Source organism: Colletotrichum navitas (assembly GCF_030913465.1).
Source record: "Colletotrichum navitas strain CBS 125086 chromosome Unknown LY79scaffold_55, whole genome shotgun sequence".
Classification (NCBI taxonomy): Eukaryota; Fungi; Ascomycota; class Sordariomycetes; order Glomerellales; family Glomerellaceae; genus Colletotrichum; species Colletotrichum navitas.
The window spans coordinates 56,779-74,677 of NW_026850601.1; the positions used below are offsets into that span (position 1 = coordinate 56,779).

Consider the following 17,899-nt stretch of genomic DNA (forward strand, 5'->3'; position numbering starts at 1 on the left):
CCGGTGGCATTCCAAACAGGACGAGCCTTGAGTCTCGCCTTGTTTCAAATGCCCGAGGATCTGAATGAGGGGAAACAGGGCTCAATTTTTTACTATGAAAGACCGGCCAGCCAGTTGTCCCTCCCACTGGATTCAGCCACCAGGCGAGAAAGCCGGTGAGCCGTAAAGTAACATCGTATATAGAAGTCGAATTCGCAAGGCGCGCCCACGAGGCAGGACTAACGATAGCGTAGTAGCATTGTCGCCGTCGTTGCCTCGGTTCAACACGCAGTTCCAGCGATGGCGTAGCAGCACTTTCGCGGTCGAGTGGCAAATATCTCGAACAACAGCGTATCCAAACACGTACGGGTATCATCAAAAGGCAAAACAGAAACGTAAAACTCCTCCGCCGCCAACCTCTCTGCTTGTTTCCAAGTCACCTCACATCATTCCTTTTTGTTCCCCCCTCCCCGCTCTCCCCATTAGGCGGGCGATCTGCGATAGCGCAGGGGCATTGTCGCTGGCCACCACCTCTAGTCCAATACGCCGTTTCCCAGCAATGGCGTAGAAGCACTGTCGCTGTCGAGTTATCCAGCTTTGTTTCTCCGCCGCTCTTCGCCCGGCGGCGTCGTAAACGCGAGCCTTTCCTCGGACGAAACGCATATTCAAACTTTGAATGAGTATTTGCAGTAAGTTTTTATGATTTGTCAAATAAAAGAAAAAAGAAAAAGAAGAAGAAGAAGAAGAAATGCCAGGCAATGAATGGCATGGAGAAAAAAATTGGCAGGTTAAAATGCTCATGAGTAGGACGTCGGATTCATTGTCGGCTGGCTGTTGGATTACCTGGTGCGTTGCTTTGCTTCAGTTGGTGGTCAACCTAACGTCCGTTTGGAAGCCTTTCAGGCTTCCTGGCGTTGACGGTTCCGAGGGAGTAGGTTTCCGAAACCCCGTTCTCGGGCCTCACGTCTGGCGGCACCATCCTCAATCTCGGAGGACGAGTACGTGTTTGAGATCTTGTTCGCGGGCTCGTTACCCAGGATTTTCAGCAAGAAGAACATGGCGAAGCTGCTGAGAATGCTCAAGCAGAGGATGCCGATCATTGCGTAGTTGCTGCGACGGTACTGGTAACGGCCCTTGGCAGCGTCCTCTGGCCATCCCGTGTAAAGGGCGTAAGTAGTAACGATACTTCCGAGATTTCCAAGACCGGACACCAAGGCAGTAGCGGCCGCAACCCCGACCTCGCCATGGCGACGTTGGAAGATCTCATTTGTCCAAGTCATGCAGTTGGGGACTGTTGGGCCCAGGCCGAACCCGACCATCAAAAGTCCGCCATATCGGGCCCATCCGTTGTCAAGGGCAAAAGTTACAACGAGCAGGCCAGTGATCTGGATGCACACAGCGGCCGAGAAGATGAAAGGTCGGTGGCGGTGGAAGCGATCAGAAATTGGCATCACCAGTAGAATCGCAATCAGATCCATCTAGACCCGGTTAGCTGGCGCAAAAAGGAAGGGGCACGGGACGGACTCACGATCCAGATAGGGGCAAAGAGCAAGCTGATTTCAATGCTTGATGCCGTGGGAACTATGGAGCGAATGATAACGGACCCGTAAAGTTGAGTTCCGATACCGACGCCAACGACTCCGAAATACATAAAGGTTAGAGGCCAAAGACGCCAATCGATGAGAACCCTGACCAGATCTCTGAGGGTCCAGGGTCTAGGGTGGTAGACCCTACGAAGTTCATGGTAGTGAATGACAGCGTCCTGGCCGGAGAGCGCTTCTGGAGTGGGTGGAAGCCATTTCAGCCAGCTCGATCGTTGTCGCTTCTGGCCAGGGGGGAGGGGACGGTCAGGAAGCCACCAAAGCAAAGAGAAACCAAGCACAACGGCGACCAGTCCGTAGATGAGAAACATCCAGCGGAAACCAACCAGGCCTCCGAGGCCATCCATGAGCTGAAAGCCGGCAGACACGAGACCAACGACGGCAGCTGAGAGCTGGGCAGCTGTAAAGTACATGCCGATTCTCTTGCCCGTCCGGGAGGGCGGGTAGAACAAGGTCAGGTAATAAGACATTCCTGGCCACATGCCTGCAATGACTACACCCAGCAAGAACCGAAGTAGCCTGAAACAGTCAGTTTCAGTCAATAATTGGCGTGCACGAGACATACTTGAGACTCCAGGCACTCTGAACGGCAGCGAAACAGGTGCCAATGATACCAGTCGCAATAACAATGCGAGCCATCCAGATTCGGGGGCTTAACTTGGCCATGACGAGATTTGAAGGACAGTCAAATATGACATATGCCACGTAGAAGAGAGCCAAAGCAGTTGAAGTATCCCGAGCCGTCAGACCGAGAATTGCCATCAAGTCATGGCCCTGTGCTGCGTTCATGGTCTGCGCGATACCGATGTTGGATCTGATAGCCGAACAGACGAAGTAAAGACACCAAAAAGCTGCAACAACGTTAGAGGCTGATTCATTTGATGAGTTGGATGATATAGTCACCTGGAATGATGCGAAGGTCGAGCTTCCTAAACATCGGTTAGCACTGGTGTGCCCGACAGCAGCCGCAGTAGCGATAGAAGACAGAAATTTGCTTAGAAGGCATACCTGTAGACCTTCTCGACCGTCTCGGCATCATACTCTTCCTCCTCCTGATGCGATGGACCAGCTGGAGTGGCGATGCCCGACGAGGAAGCCGCAATGCTGAACACATTGGGTTGCTTAGCATCGGCGACATGCGCCTCTCCATGTAGGGAAGCCATACTTGACTACGAAGCAATGGGGGTGCGTGCTACAAGTCTTTTTCTGGCCACTCTCACAGGAGGATGGGGAAATGAAGGTCACTAATGGATATTGTTCCAGTGGGCTCGAATTTGCGTGTGCAGAGAAAGCAACAACTGGCGTGAGATGTGCGTTGAGATGGACGATCAAGTGTGATGGGGAAAATCAGAACCAATGTTCCGGACGAGCGGTAGATAATATCACGCGATGGTTTTAGTTTTATTTTGTGAAAAGCGTCACTTCGCACGCTTGGCTTCCTCGCTGATAGTGGGGCACCTCTCGAATAGCGGCTAGAGGGCTTTTTCACCGGGCGGTTCTTGCCTAGGTAGGTCGTGTCATTCTTCCGAGGGAGAGAGCGATGCACACTAGGGAGCTGCCCAGCAGAAAATGGCGCTCCACCCTTCCGTCTGTCGCTGTCATTTGTCCGTGGCCGTGGTGAAGCCCACATTTCCGCCTTTTAGCGACTCCAGACTCGGTCACGAGAGCGAGCCCACTTGCCACGCTGTCATATCATTATGTACGCACCAGTCCAATGACTCTGTATGGCGAGTGGCCGGCGGGATGCTCAAAGACCACGAACAGCGCTTCGAGGAGTGAGGATACACGACAGACACAGAGCCGGCTGTATCACTGAGCGATGATTGAACATTAAACAGAGTCTGTCGCTTTCAGTGAAAATACGGCTTATTTGAGTTATTGTATTGTCATGTTGTGTTGAGCCATGACGGAATTGACTAGAGACCTTGTGGCAGCGGGGTATGTTCTTGACAGTCGACGTTGCTTCAACCTCACAACATCTTGCTTGTGATAATTGCCTAAGATCACAAACGGTATTGCCATTGCATTCTCATTCATGAGCAGCAGTGCGTTCTTTATGCTTGTTCCTGACTTGCATCCATATGATTGAGTGCCTGGCGGATGCCCTCAGCCGCCGCCAACTTAAGGCATCAAAAAGTCTGCCTCAGAACTGAGGGCAGAGGCTCATCTCCTTCCCCTTCTCCTCACCACGACCCCACTCACAGTCTCATATCCTGTCACCAGCTCGAACTTCTCTCCTTGTTTCTTGTTTATCGTGTGCCAATTGTACATGCTATTCAGACTTCATGACACTGGACTTGCCCTGGCTCTGCCGTTGGCCTCCGAGCTCTTGTCTTCAACCTTTTGTATCACTTTGTGTATCATTGTCAGGCCAGCTGCCTGTTCGACCCCCCTCTCGAGCTGCCTTGCTGTTATGCCGTCAGATACCACTACGGTACACAGTTGCCTCAATGCGGACTCTCGTATCCAGCAGCCATTTCCGTAGCCAACTACCTCCCTGAAAGAGCTCTAGACGATCCACCTTGAAGGAGTCCGGACCCCCGTCAGCGCGGGGTTGCCCTACACACTGTCCCCCTCGCAGCTCCATCACGATACCCAACTCAGTCACCGGCCAAGGTAAAGAATAGGCACCCATCTTCTCGGCTAGTGGCCGACCAACAGCAACAGCTTCTGGCAACCCAACCTAGTGGTACGCGAACTGCGAGAGGGTGACAGCCCGGGTCCCAAAGAGGGAGGTAGTGTGAACCGTTTCCTATCCTTCACGTCACATGCAGGGCCAAGACGCGCGATTGCGAAAGGATATCATCGTACAGTTAGTGAATCACTGTAGGCAAGCTCACGATGAGATCCAATGGCAAGTGCCAGCCATCTGGCTGTGTAGGTCCTCACGAAACCTGCTTGTTTGCGTAGATCACATTAGCACTTGTAACACGCCTCATCTAGGAAAGCCTGCCGATGCCTACAGAGGATTTGCATATTTCGCTTGGGATTTCGAAGGAAACCACTTACACCAGTCAAAACGCCCACCGGGTCCCTGGTTGTCACCGAGAGCCATCACTAGGCCTACCACCATCGGCGCAGCCAACAGTTGCTGAGGCTCCCATGACTGACCCCGTCAAACGGCATCATTGCGGCTGTGAATATCTACATTGGCCCGCGCCATGCTCGATTGCGGCTCCATATCTCTAGAGATTACCAATCATAGGAATCGGGAATGTTCATATCTATGAGAGACTTCCGTAAGCAGGTGAGCCCCTCTCCAACGCCTTCTTGCAGACTTGGACTAAACCACGAAACCATTGCTCATCAGGGTAGACATACCTATCACGGGACCAACCCAGCTCCAGGAAGGCAGGCGCAGACCCCTGTAATGACATGGCAGCCTTGAGGCCAACCGTGTTGCCGCTGTGACTCAGCGATACCAGGCATCGCCATCACCATCGCTGAAGAACCAAGTCATACGCAGTCTGCCGCCTAAAATCCAGAGGGGCCCACAACCATATAATTATCCACCTGCCGCTCGAGGTAAGAGTTACCTACCGAATCGCCTTTATTTGCAGTGCATCAATGTTGATTAACCCGCAACTGATAGTTGTTCTTTGAGAGAGTGAGTGGGTTCCTTCACATGCTCCCAGCTTCTGCCTTCTGCTGTCCTGCGCCACAACGAGCACGCAAAGTGGGCCTCTGTAGCAGAGTGGCGAGTAAGGATCACGTGGTAAGTTTTAGAGCTGATTAATTGTTCTGTGGCTGAAGCCACCCGTAGCTTCCACAGCTTCCACAACTTCCGCTCAAATTTGCCAGCCGGAATTTTCAGGCCAAATCGACTCTTGTGCCTTCGCAGCATCAGAAGCTCATCGCAAGTCGCAAGCTTGACAAGCACGCGTTCTCGAGTACGTACGAAAAAGTGCAACCGCAGTTGCAGCACACCCAAACTGCAACTTTCCCACCTCCCCCTTCCTTCTCTTCATCAATCATTTTCTTCGGTCTTGATTGCGGATTTCGGTGGAAGACGCGGAAGACGCGGCTTTTCTTTCTGCCCGCTGGTCACGACATCCTCCGGCCATCATTTCCCATCCGTAGCAAGCTTCATCCGGTATCCACCACATCGCATCCATGATGAGCGTCGTCTACGAACCCCGGAACTTCATGCATGATGGGTCCTATCCTCCGATCGGTGACCCGGATCACGATCACAATGTCGATCCGACAGGGCAATACCAAGCGACCGACGTCCCCGACCTGGCTTCCTACAACCCGACAGCTTCCATGCTCGGAGACGATCGGTCTCTGATGCCGGAGGGTCTTGACGATGGCTCTGTAGGCGTCCCTGATGCTACGCGACTCGATCTCTCCGCTCCCCCGACACTTGCGTCTCTTCCCTCGCAACTTCCTCCTGCGCTACCCGAGCCTCTGCCGTCAAACAACAAGGATGACGGCGAAGCCTCGACTCCTTCTTCGAGAGTCAAATGCATACCCAAACCTGAGCGCGAGGTGACGAAACAGGCGGACGGAAAGTTTTACTGCACCTTTCCGGGATGCACAGAAGAGACGCAGGTCTTCACACGGAAGTGCGAATGGAGGTGAGTTCTGCGCACCCGAAACCTTGCCACCCCAGGATTATGCTAATCATTCTCCCCTTGCCAGCAAGCACATGGACAAGCATGAGCGACCCTACCGATGCGCCGCCGAAGGCTGCGAAAAGCTCCCGGGCTTCACCTACTCCGGCGGTCTCCTCCGCCATGAGCGCGAGGTACACGGCAAGCACGGCGGTCCTAAGAACACAGTGAACTGCCCGCATCCGAACTGCAAACGCCACACAGGCAAGGGCTTTTCGCGCCAGGAGAACCTCAACGAGCACCTACGGCGAGTACACACAAGTGATGGATCTAGCACGGTTCAGGAGGACATCCAGACAGGCAGCGACGGCGACAGCGAGAAGGCTGGCATCTTCGGCGCAGGGAACAAGCGGAAGCGCTCGAGGAAGAGCTCCGACGCCGGGCTGGACGAGCTGCGCGAGGAGATCAAGCGCGTGCGTCAGGAGAATGAGGAGCTTCGCCAACAGCTTGACAGACAGGGCCAGCACAGCTTCGCCATGATGACGCAGATTGCGGAGCTGCAAGATGCGTTACGCACGAATCTCGACGGCACCGGCCTGGGCGCTCCCACCGCCACGATGTTGTGACAATCAGAATCAACGCCTGCACCTCTGCCCGAAAGCGACAGCTTTCTACCGAACTTCCCGTTACGGCGTTACGATAACATCTCACCCTAGACTTCGGCGGCCGCGACGATTCGCTCCAGGCTGCCTGCCACATTGCTCTGTGCCCCTCTGGCATACACACCCCACACACCCAACACCACCCATCACACCACGTACACAACATCCTTACGAAACACGCATCAACGAGGCGTTCCCGGGGCCAGAAGTGCTTTTCATGATCCATACCTCCTCTTTATTTCTCTTTTCCGGGCGGAAGGTCACATGCCCGTGTACAGTCTGGCGATGTGGGTAAATCTACGAGAGAGGGAACAGGCGTTTACCAAGGCATCTTTCGAGGTTCATTTTCATTTTCACAGTGGCGAAGCAGAGAACGATGACGACTACTTTCTTGATATCCCCCTCCTCATTCTCCCCTTTTCTCTCAATCCCCCTTTCTTCTTTTTTGTTAAGTAACAAGCAAAAACAAATGGAGATATGAAAGAAGGGGAGGAAAAAGAGAAATACCACACTTTCTCCGGTTTCTTTTTATGGCAACGGCGGCAAACGGTAGATTGTACATTTCCATTTCCTAAACCCACCCCCCCAACTCATGGCCTCTTTGCCGCAAACACAAATTTGTAATTCTATTGCCGTTTTATTCTGTCCAGCCTTTTATTGTAGTAACATAGAATCAGGGACACGCTTTTCTTTCTTTCTTTTTTTTCATGAAGATGAAAAAAAAAAAGATTATTCTCAACCCCATAGAACAATGACACTCCTCTTCTCATTACGCTTTAAACAGCAAATATGCATGCCCACATTCATCATGCAACATTCAAGACAGAAACCAGTGCTTCTATTTTCTTCTTCCATTTTTGGTACTGCACGACTTTGTTCCAACACTACGTGTTTCGCTGATATTTTTTCACTTTCCTTTTGTCCTTTGGGGTGAGGCGAAGGGAATGACGTACCCCCTTCCGGGTGCTTTACGCGTCCCTGTGCACGCGTCGTCACAGGTGGCCTTTTCCTTTTCCTCTTTTTTGCCTGAGCAAAAGGTCTTCCGCTCTCTTGTGACCAGGGAGGATGGATGGGAGGATGGGGAATCACAACTGACGATCAGTACCAGCGGTGTAACGGGGCGAGCGGCCTGTTCGACTTTTTGGGTGTGAATGAGTGGGGCCGTGGTGTCTCAAGGGTAAGAGGCAGTGCAGCAAGGCATCGCGCTCATCAGCTCGGAACCTCGACGTTTTTCAGTCTGGATATCGGCCTTGGTCTATCTGTATTGTACATGATTTTGCTAGAAACCTGCGGGTGCAGAAATGCTTCGTTTAGAAAGCTCCGGTCTATCGGTCAGTCACATATCGCGTTGCTAGTCGCCATTTGCTAGAGTCGAATCTATTCATCTAGACCTCAAACACCTCGCCGATGCCTTCGGAGCCGCCCCGCCGGTTCTCGACGAGGTCCAGCCTCCATCCTTCCCAGTTCTTGAGCGTGCGCTTGATTTCCTTGATGCGCTCGAGACGCTTCTTGGCGTCCTCCTCCTGCGCGCGGCGGAACGCGTCCTCGTCAAAGTCCATGTCGTCGTCCTCGAGCAAATCGTCGTCGGCGGTGCCGGTGAGGGCGTTGATGCCGCTTTGGAAGAGGTCGCCGATGCCTCCGGCTTGTTTCCTCTGCGCGGACGGCGAGTTTCCGCGGCTGCCGCCGAGGTCAACGTTCTCAAAGCTGGGGCTGTTGAGCTCGCGGCGCTTCTCCTGCCAGTGTCCATGGCGCAGCTCGTAGACTTCAGCCTCTAGTTCGCGGACCTTCTTCTCGAGGCGTAGGCGCTCCTCGTTCTCGAGCTCATCAACACCGTCGTCGTCCAGGCCGCCACCCCCTTCAGTGGACTTGCGGCTCCGCAGTCTCGTGTTCTCGCTCTCCAGGCTCTCAACCCGCGCCTTGAGCTCACTGACTTCCTTCTCAGCGCGTTCCTTCTCCTTGCGTAGTGTCTGCGTCCGCGAGTCTTGCTCTTTGTGTAGCGTCGTCAACGTCGCGACCTTCTTCTCCAGGCCATCCGCCTTCTTCTCCGCTTCTAGCCTGGCATCGATGGATGCTGCGAGTTCGTGTTCCAGACTGCGAAGCTTGGTCTCTGCACTTGTGCGCTCGCTGCCCTCACGGACAGCCTTTTCCACCGTTCGGTCGAGGTTCTTCCGCAGGTCGGTGAGTTCTTGCTGTGCCTTGGTGGCGGCCTTCTCAGACCGTGCAAGCTTCTCTTCCAGAGCTGCAATCTGTTCGCGCTCGGAGGATGTGCCGCTGGCTTGGCGCTCGACCTGGGCGCGAAGTTTTGAGATCTCGGTTTCCATCAACTCAATCGTCGCCGTTTTCGAAGCCAGTTGGGCTTCCAGCTCGGCTGGGGGTGACGACATCGAGACCGATGGCGAAGAGCCATGGCGGGCGCCTGAGCGGGAGGCTTGTTGCTGGAGCTGAGAGTTCTGGCGCTGGAGAACCTCGATTTCAGATTTCTGTTGTCGACTTGTTAGCGACTTGGTCAGGCACTCCTGGGTGGTCAGAGTCATAGCAATGCTCACCAGCTTCTCAACTTGGCCATCTGAGCCGCCCTTGCCTTCGCCCTCTGCCTCGCGCAAATCGGCAAGCTCCTCTTCGGCCTTCTTCCATCTCTTCTCCGAGTCTGTGGATTCCTTGGCGAGACGCTTGTTCTCCTTCTCGAGCTCTTCTATGCGAGCAACATGCTTGCGGTAGATGTCGGTGGCAGTCTCTCCCTCCGGGCCTTGGGCTCCGGGTGAAAGGGGGCCACTGCCCGCGGATACGGACCCTTGCCTGAAGGAGGCAGATCGAAGTTTGGACTGTTCGGCCCGAGATGGCTGCTCTGCAACTGCCTCCGTCGCATTTTTCTCGTCCTCCTTCATCTCTTCGTTGGCTGCCTCGGGCTCGGGCTCGGCCGGAGTTGCTGGCCCAGATTCGGATTCCTTTTCCTTGGGGGTGCTGGGTTCCGCTGCCGTCGCTTCGGCCTTCTCCTTCTTTGATGACGCGCCTGCTTTCTTTGTCTTCTTCTTCTTCATCTCTTCCACCTGATGGGCTGTGAGCGATGGAAAAGCAATCGCATGCTACCTAGGGAGGCTCACTCTCTTCCTGGCCGCAGCCAGCTTCTCGGCTTTGGCTTTGTCCTCGGCGTCGGCCATTGCGGATGTCTGAATGTAGTTGGTTCTCGATTTGCTGATGTGTTAATTTGAGGTTAGGTCGTGGCAATAGCTGCGGTGGAGGTGGATGTCGTCGCCGTCGTCGTTAAGGGTTTCGTGGTGGAATCTCAAGAGGTCGCGAATTGATGCTTCAGCTTAGCTGTCCACTCGCGTGAGGAACAAGCCACATTCCACTGCCTGTGAAAGCGTGGTGTCTGTGGTGGGCAAGGGGGAGGGGGGGGCATCCCCCAATGATGGACGCAGGCACACACGCCTTACTCGGCATCGGGGACGCTAGACTTACAGGGAACAACCCCCTCTTATCTGACGAACACCCTCACCACCCACACCTGCACACGACAACGTCCATCACAAATAACGCTGTATAATAGGGAGGCTGGCCCTTCAAAGTCTCATCACTGGCGTGCTACCAACGTATTCCTAGTATGGTTAACCAACGATTCGACAGCTCATATATCAATCTTGGGTACATTTATTGTTTTACCTGGGGCTTCTTGCCGCCGTCCTTTACGTAGGTTCCTTGGCAGACAACGCCAATACAACAATCTGGTCACGACACTCGTCGAACGAGACCAGATTGTTGTCTGTGACGATGAGTGTGAAGCCTCTACAGCACGCGCTGGCTTGCTGACGGCCGGCTGAATCGCGCCCTCCCCTGCACTTCTTCAGGCCCACTCGACCATCTCCTATGCGTTGGCGCCTTACATCCTCTTCTCAGCGTTCCAAAACCCCCCAACAGCTCCAACCTTCTTCTTGGGCACAAGGTGATTGGCAACTTCTCTGTTGTTTTATCTGTGTCGATGCCCAGTTGGCGCCAGTCCCGCGCTCGAACTGAATGCGGCACGCGCATCCGGGCCTCCAATGACAAGGGGACCTCTCTATCTACCTGCCAGCGCGGGATGCAACAGACCAGGGGAGGGGGGAGGGGATTTTGCTCCGTTGTTCGTCAGGACGCCCGCCCTGCCGCCCTCGAGGGGGTCGTCTTACCTCATTTAGGATGATCGGAGGAGCTGCCGCAGTAACAAATAAACACTGGCGCCTTTCTATGCTACTCGTGCATCAGACTATAGGAAGCCGACTTGGTCGTTCGAGAAATGCTCTCCTTTAACACCACCCAACCTCCCGGAGCGCGCTGGAGGAGGAAACGAGGACGGTGGTAGGCGTCATGGGGCAGTGCGTCTCGAGCGGCTCCGCCAGCGCCAACAGCAGCGGCAATCTCGATAAACCAAACTCCCGCTGCCAGGCCCCCAGTTGCCAGAAGGCTTGCGATCCGGGGTCCAGGTCGCGATACTGCCCTCAGCACGCTGTGTGTAGGCGGCAGGGATGTGCGAGGCCGCGATACCGCAAGGGCCCATACTGTCAAGAGCATCTACGTGAGTGTCCCGCTGGCCGTCCCCATCCGAGAACGTACGTTTTTATCTGACCCCAGGACCAGATACGTGTCGGGTATCCAAGTGTTCCAACGAGCAGGTCAGGGTTCACGATGCCCGCTTCACTAATCGTCTCTGCTGGGACCACCAGCCCGCCGAGGTCCGCGAAGCTTGGTTCAACGGTACCCTATTCCCAGAATGTGGAACCGCTGGGGCGGACACGACCGATTACCAGCAGCAACGCACTCGGCGGCGTTGTTCGCGCCAGAAGCCCAATCCCACGGTGGCAGAGGTCGCTCCAGCACTGGTGTATGAACCACCGGTATACGTTTCCCAAGCCTCCTCGCCCGACTCAGATAATGATGACGCCCGTGACGTTGGCCACCAACTATCTACGATAGGAGAAGAAGCCGAGGTTGCGTCCCCGCCGGCCAAGGAACCACGAGCTTCTCACCCGGAAACAGCGCCAGGGACGCCGACCGCGCGTCGCAGTCAAAAGACGGTCCATTTCGCCGAGCCTCCTCCTCGAGTCTCCTCTCCAGAGAAGCACCAGGTTGTGGCGGTGGACGTCTGGACGGCCGCTGACCCAGTCCCCTCCACCTATACCTCGGAAACCCGTCTTCGGTCTTCCCGCCACCGGCGCAGCGCTGACGGCCGGTACGAAACCCGTTCGTCGCCCAAGACCTCGGGCAGCGCTGTCGGCCCAGTCACGCATAACCGCGAGAAGCGTAGGAGCACCGGCAGCGTCCCCAACAAGCCAGCCGACGCCAAGCGGGCGCTGAGATCAAGGTCCAGGCCTTGAAGATAACACTGTAAACATTGCCATAGGAATAGCCTCCGACATTGCGTTCCGTGAGCACCTGACCCGTGTCCGGCCCGATTGCTCAACTTTGGTCCATCGTCATTCCCCTTTCCGACCCATTATATCGCGCATTTATGCAGAAAGCCCTGTATCTCTCTGCGTGTGGGGGTCACGGACGCAGGAGCACACGCCGCAAGAGAGTGTCCTAGAGGTAGGTCCATTGTGGTATCCCTCAACAGCGGTATAGAGGGCTCCACCCTTTGTCGTCGGCTGCGGTAATTTGGCGGGGTAATGGCGGGGTACGGGCACAAACTAAGCGCTACAACCTACCTACCTACGCTACCTCCAGAATAAACCACCTCAGATGTAGCCCGTACCTAACCGCACCTCACAAGAGCCTCTCCGCCAGCCCCCCCCCCCCCCCCCCCCCCAAATCCTTTCCTTTTCTCCCCTTCGACATCGATCTGGTAACGATCTGCTTGCCAATATACCCCCCCTGGTCGTCAACATTCTCTTGAAAATCATCCCAATCGTCTGCCCTTCGCGCAGGAAACCTCCAAGATCAGCAAATCCCGATTGACACACACCCACCAAACCTACGGCAACCCCGCGCCAGCCGTCGCAGACTGCTCCCCGACGGACAACACACACAAAATGGCCTCCCTCCCCTCCCAGCACCCGTCGCTGGCCCTTCACCTGACGGACCGCGCCCTCAACCCGATTTTGACCTCGGCGCGCTCTCAGCCCCAGCTCGAGGCCCTCAGCTCCCTGACTACGACCGCCCTGACCGCCCACGCCGCCGCGAACCGCTTCTCCCTCGGCCCCGCCCAGCGCATCATTGTCGAACACGGCCCCGGCAGCCCCGTCGTCCTGGCCTCATTCCTGAACGGTGCCGATGCCCTGCCGAACGGCGGAGAGGCTTCCGCCGCCGCCGCCGCCACTACCAATAACCGTGCCTCCTCCTCGGCCCCTTCGAGGCCCGTGTCGTCGGGCGTCGCGGCCGGTGCCACCTCGATAGCGGAGTCGTCCGCCGCGGCGTCGGCAGGGATGGGCGCGATACCCGACCCAGGAAAGCCGGACGAGGACGAGGGGAGCGCGGCGCCCATGCTGGTTGGCGTCGTCGCCGCAGCGACCGGCGAGGAGGCCATGGAAGCGCGCCGCGCTGCAGGCAGGCTTGAGAGGGTGGGCAGGGAGTTTCAACGCGAATGGGCGGCTGAAGAAGGCGCAGGCGACGCGCTCGGTGATGGCCAGTGATAATACGCATGGAGATACAGGGCGCCTAGGTTCGAAATGTGCCATCTCGGTCCGCAGCTAAAAACGGCTTCGTATCGCAAGACAGCAAGCACAACGCGTTAGTAGTTGGGCAGTTTATGGTGGGGAAAATTTGGCAAGACCGTTACTTGGACGAGTAGACGGCCAGCGTTCTGTTTTTTTCATGACACGAGCGATGAGATTATGGTCATGGCAGGATTCATCATGAAAGCCACCAGGCTGCAGGATAGGCGTACAGGCAAGCGCATTCGCGTTAATCATAATCTTTTGGATTTAACGGTCCTCTATATACCGAGTTGATTTTCTCCCGTAAACGTCCGTCATCGCGTTAATAAAAAAAAAGAACAGTCGCCAATTAAACAAATTCTACTCATGGATATAGCCGCTTTAAATAATCTGCTGGAAAGCACGGTTGACAGGAGAGCGGACGTTGGGGACGTCCTTCCAGAAGTCGACAGTGGCGACCGCGCGCTTGGCAATGCCCTCGGGGGTGAACTCGAACTTCTGCAAAAGTTGTTAGTAAATGTTACTGCGCAGTGCGTGCGTGCGGAAATTTGTAAAACTTGCCTTGTAGACGTCCTTGTAAGCACCAGAGGCACCGAAGCGGTTGATGCCGAACTGCTCGTGAGAGTATCTTTCCCAGCCGAGGGTGCTCATGACCTCAACGGACATGATGGGCTTGCCGTCGGGAAGTACGGACAGCTTGTAGTCCTTGGGCTGAGAGTCGAAGACCTCCGTGCAGGGCATGGAGACAACACGGGCAGTGATGTTGTGCTTCTCCTTGAGGTACTTAACGGCGTCGATGCAGATGCAGACCTCGGAACCCGTCGAGACGAGGGTGATGTCGGCGTTCTCGGCCTCGTGCAAGACGTAGCCACCCTTGATGGCCTTCTCGATGACGGAGCCCTCAAGCTGGGGCAGGTTCTGGCGAGAGAGGGCAATGATGCTGGGAGTGTGCTTGGAGGTCAGGGAAACGTAGTAAGCGGCGCTGGTCTCGTTACCGTCGGCAGGGCGCCAGACCATGTTGTTGGGGAGGGCACGGAAGTGGGCGAGAGTCTCGATAGGCTGGTGGGTGGGGCCGTCCTCACCAAGACCGATGGAGTCGTGGGTAGCAACCCAGAGGGTGCGGACCTGAGACAGGGCAGAGAGACGGACGGCACCGGCAGCGTAAGAGACGAAGTTGAGGAAGGTACCGCCGTAGGGCAGGATGGTTCCGTAGGCGGCGAGACCGTTCATGATGGCACCCATACCGTGCTCACGGACACCGTAGCGGATATAGCGGCCAGAGTAGTCACCGAGGCCAGTGGCGGGGGCCTGGAAGTCGACAGCCTCCTTCCAGCGGGTCAGGTTGGAGCCAGTCAAGTCAGCAGAGCCACCGACCAGTTCGGGGACGACCTGGTGGATCTTCTGGAGGACAGTCTCGGAAAGCTTGCGAGAAGCAATGGCGGGGTCGCTGGGGGTATAGACGGGGAGAGACTTCTCCCAGCCCTCGGGGAGGTCGCCCTTGAGACGGCGGGAGAGGTCCTTGGCCTCATTGGGGTACTTCTCGGAGTACTTGGCGAAGAGCTTGTTCCACTCCTGCTCAGCAGCAGCACCCTCAGCGGCGTGCTTGTTGTACAAGTCGTAGACCTCCTGGGGAACAACGAAAGACTGCTCGGGGTTGAAGCCAAACTTCTCCTTGAGCTGCTTAATGTCGTCGGCCTTGAGGGGAGAGCCGTGGACACCGTGGGTGCCCTGCTGGAGGGAGCCGAAACCGATAGTGGTTCTCAGCTTGATGAGAGTGGGCTTGTCCTTGGACTTCTGGGCCTGGGCGATGGCCTTCTCGATGGAGTCGAGATCGTTGTCACCGTCATCAACGATGAGAACCTCCCAGCCGAAGGACTCGTATCTCTTGACAACATCCTCAGTGAATGCAACGTTGGTGTCACCGTCAATGGAGATGTGGTTGTCGTCGTAGATGGCAATCAGGTTGCCGAGCTGGAGGTGACCAGCCAGGGAAGAGGCCTCGCCAGAGACACCCTCCATCAAGCAACCGTCACCGAGGAAGCAGTAGGTGTAGTTGTCGGACAGGTTGAAGCCGTCCTTGTTGAAGACGGCGGCGGTGTGAGCCTGGGCAATGGCCAGACCAACAGCGTTGGAGATACCCTGGCCAAGAGGGCCGGTGGTGACCTCAATACCAGGGGTGTCGTGAGCCTCGGGGTGACCGGGGGTGATGCTGTCGACCGTCTTTTGGTGGTGTCAGCAATTAGTGGTTTGGTCGACTCATTGAAAGAAGCAAAACTTACGCGGAACTTCTTCAGGTCGTCGATGGTGACGCCGTAGCCGAAGAGGTGGAGGAGAGCATACTGAAGCATGCAGCCGTGGCCGTTGCTGAGGAGAATCTGTCAGCTTCTGACTTTGGGGGGGTTCGGGTGCTCTTTGGACGAGGATGTGCTCAAACTTACGAGAGGACGAAGCGGTCACGGTTCAACCACTTGGGGTTCTTGGGGTTGAACTTCATGAACTTGTCGAACAGAACGTGGGCGACCGGCGCCATACCCCTGGAACATCAACTGGTGAGCGATGTGATCCAAACTTCTCACAAAACACGCGTGAATACGTACATGGGCGCACCGGGGTGGCCGGAGTTGCTGTTGAAGGTGGCATCGACCTAGAAAGCAAGGTCGTCAGCGAGCTGCAAATCTGAGGGTATTTGGACGCCCGCGTTGACGAACGCTCGTTGAAAGAAGCTTATGACGAGCTGTTTTCGCCCTCCCGCGCGGTTGGGAGTGATGCCGGTGGCGGGGTAGCCAACAATGGCCTCAACGAACGTAGGCGGGGTAAAAAATCTGGCGGAGTGGTGAAACTCACAGCGAGCAGGCGGATCGTGTTGATCGCCTTCCAGTCTTGTTCGGTGTAACCCATGATGTCTGATTTTCTTCCAAGTTTTTTATGTAAGTGAAGAACTCGGTCAAGAGGAAGAAGGGAAATGGAATGGTGGGAGAAGGGGAGGTTTTAAAAAGAGCAATCGGTTGGGAAAAGCGTAGATCAAATAGGAGGGGAGAGAGAGGGACGGGGACTAGTGGTGGTAATCGTGTGTGCGCAGCGTGCCTATGTCGGCCAGGAGGTAATTATTGAGCATCTGGTGGGGACCTGACGTGGGAAAGGACAGGGACCTGAGGGACATGGAGGGGGACGTGGGGTGGAGGGGTGGCGGGGCAGCCAGCATGGCCAGACCGAACCAAGTGACGCTTGTCGCCGCTGCTGCCGGATTCACTCACAAAACCCATCGACCGCAAGACACAATTCACAATCCACAACGTATCACCCAGCGAGGCAAGGTATGGTCCAATGCTGCACCAGGAGGGGGGGCGGGGCGTTGTCATGGAAGAACTCGTGGTGGACTTTGGACCAAGACGCCCACCACAAGGCTCCCTCCTCCCCTCCTATTATACGGTGGCAGTACTGTAGACATGAATTGGGGTCAGCCGCGAACTGTGCTGATGGGGGATGTAGCATGTACTCCAATGTAGTTTCGTGGTCTCTGGGCCGCAGCATCGCCAATGGGCAATAGCCGTCTTGACAGGGAATTGATTCCATAGCAAGAGCATGCTTCGAGGCCAAGACGAAATAAACAACGACGAGAAAGAAAAAAGAAAAAATAAGAAAAGATCAAGTCACGCAAAAACACCCTTTCTTTCAAGATCCTGATCCATCTTCACATGAAGTGGGGAGAGGAGGGTACCCTTCGTCGCACTTCTTCTTCTTCTTTTGGTCGCCGCATCTCCAGTTTTCGGCTTCGGCAAAATAGGACAAGAGGGACCACGGTAACCTCCAGCTAGTCTCAACAACTTCGTCGTCTCGGCAGGAACAGCACTGTGGGCTGGTTTGCGTCGGCTTGTCCCCTTTGGCCCCTCCCGCTACCCAGTTGCTTGTCCTGCTCATCCTAGCATTGGTGGCTTCGACAACACAGAACCGCTGGCTTCCGTCCACAGCCCATTTCTCTCCTCGGAAGGTAAGGACGAGTAAAAAATAAATAAATAAAAAGGAAAAGGAAAAGAGTCCATCCGGGGCCTTCAACTCCTACTGCTTTCGCTCTGCTTCTGTACCACCACGTACCGTCTTCGGGGCGACAGACACACCGGACGCGGCGGCCAGGTTCAACCGTCAGTCTAGCCACCCACGACCACCGCAACATCTCAGTCAGCACCCAGATGGCATTATCGGTACCTATCGTAGGTAGGTGGTCTGGGTTCCGTCTGTGACGTATGTATTCCTCATCATGAACCGACTCTTGACATATCCGAGAAGTCTTTTTCGAGCCCGTTCTTGACTCGTGCGAACGACGGCACTGATGGAGACTGGAGACGGTCTGTCGTCATGATGCCCACAACTCTTCACCAGCGGCCCTCTCTTTCTTCTGGGTCCGCTTAGGTATCTTGCTGGCAACATCGACTGCTGCTTGACTAATCCTGTCGAGATGGCTGCATCCTTTTAGGTAT

At 55.5% G+C, this 17,899-nt stretch overlaps 7 protein-coding genes across 7 annotated transcripts; 3 read left to right on the forward strand and 4 right to left on the reverse strand.

Moving 5' to 3' along the window:
- Window positions 1–65: 65 nt before the first annotated feature.
- LY79DRAFT_561529 (uncharacterized protein) lies at window positions 66–715 on the reverse strand (the record flags this gene model as incomplete). Its single annotated transcript, XM_060558415.1, has 1 exon — window positions 66–715. A coding segment is annotated over exon 1 (217 nt), but the record flags the coding sequence as incomplete, so codon positions are not given.
- LY79DRAFT_305302 (major facilitator superfamily transporter) lies at window positions 617–3,144 on the reverse strand. Its single transcript, XM_060552305.1, has 5 exons — window positions 2,589–3,144; window positions 2,484–2,509; window positions 2,146–2,431; window positions 1,508–2,099; window positions 617–1,457 (listed from the first exon to the last, which is right to left on the reverse strand). Exons 1-5 carry the CDS (start codon window positions 2,741–2,743, stop codon window positions 879–881), a joined length of 1,638 nt encoding a protein of 545 aa, XP_060411431.1. The 5' UTR covers window positions 2,744–3,144; the 3' UTR covers window positions 617–878.
- A 2,549-nt stretch (window positions 3,145–5,693) lies between these two features.
- Window positions 5,694–6,762, forward strand: LY79DRAFT_520789 (C2H2 transcription factor; the record flags this gene model as incomplete). The annotated part of the gene is made up of 2 exons (XM_060555280.1): window positions 5,694–6,160; window positions 6,225–6,762. The coding sequence occupies 2 exons, from the start codon at window positions 5,694–5,696 to the stop codon at window positions 6,760–6,762; spliced, it is 1,005 nt and encodes a 334-aa protein (XP_060411432.1).
- Window positions 6,763–8,183: 1,421 nt separating this feature from the next.
- On the reverse strand, window positions 8,184–9,836 carry LY79DRAFT_520897 (uncharacterized protein; the record flags this gene model as incomplete). The annotated part of the gene is made up of 2 exons (XM_060555290.1): window positions 8,184–9,278; window positions 9,345–9,836. 2 exons carry the CDS (start codon window positions 9,834–9,836, stop codon window positions 8,184–8,186), a joined length of 1,587 nt encoding a protein of 528 aa, XP_060411433.1.
- A 1,146-nt stretch (window positions 9,837–10,982) lies between these two features.
- LY79DRAFT_305466 (uncharacterized protein) lies at window positions 10,983–12,561 on the forward strand. The gene is made up of 2 exons (XM_060552306.1): window positions 10,983–11,347; window positions 11,404–12,561. The coding sequence occupies exons 1-2, from the start codon at window positions 11,140–11,142 to the stop codon at window positions 12,144–12,146; spliced, it is 951 nt and encodes a 316-aa protein (XP_060411434.1). The 5' UTR covers window positions 10,983–11,139; the 3' UTR covers window positions 12,147–12,561.
- A 239-nt stretch (window positions 12,562–12,800) lies between these two features.
- Window positions 12,801–13,400, forward strand: LY79DRAFT_671806 (uncharacterized protein; the record flags this gene model as incomplete). The annotated part of the gene is made up of 1 exon (XM_060563966.1): window positions 12,801–13,400. The coding sequence occupies one exon, from the start codon at window positions 12,801–12,803 to the stop codon at window positions 13,398–13,400; it is 600 nt and encodes a 199-aa protein (XP_060411435.1).
- Window positions 13,401–13,805: 405 nt separating this feature from the next.
- LY79DRAFT_592198 (transketolase) lies at window positions 13,806–16,322 on the reverse strand (the record flags this gene model as incomplete). The annotated part of the gene is made up of 6 exons (XM_060561387.1): window positions 13,806–13,922; window positions 13,986–15,644; window positions 15,704–15,788; window positions 15,863–15,958; window positions 16,022–16,068; window positions 16,269–16,322. The coding sequence occupies 6 exons, from the start codon at window positions 16,320–16,322 to the stop codon at window positions 13,806–13,808; spliced, it is 2,058 nt and encodes a 685-aa protein (XP_060411436.1).
- Window positions 16,323–17,899: the final 1,577 nt, after the last annotated feature.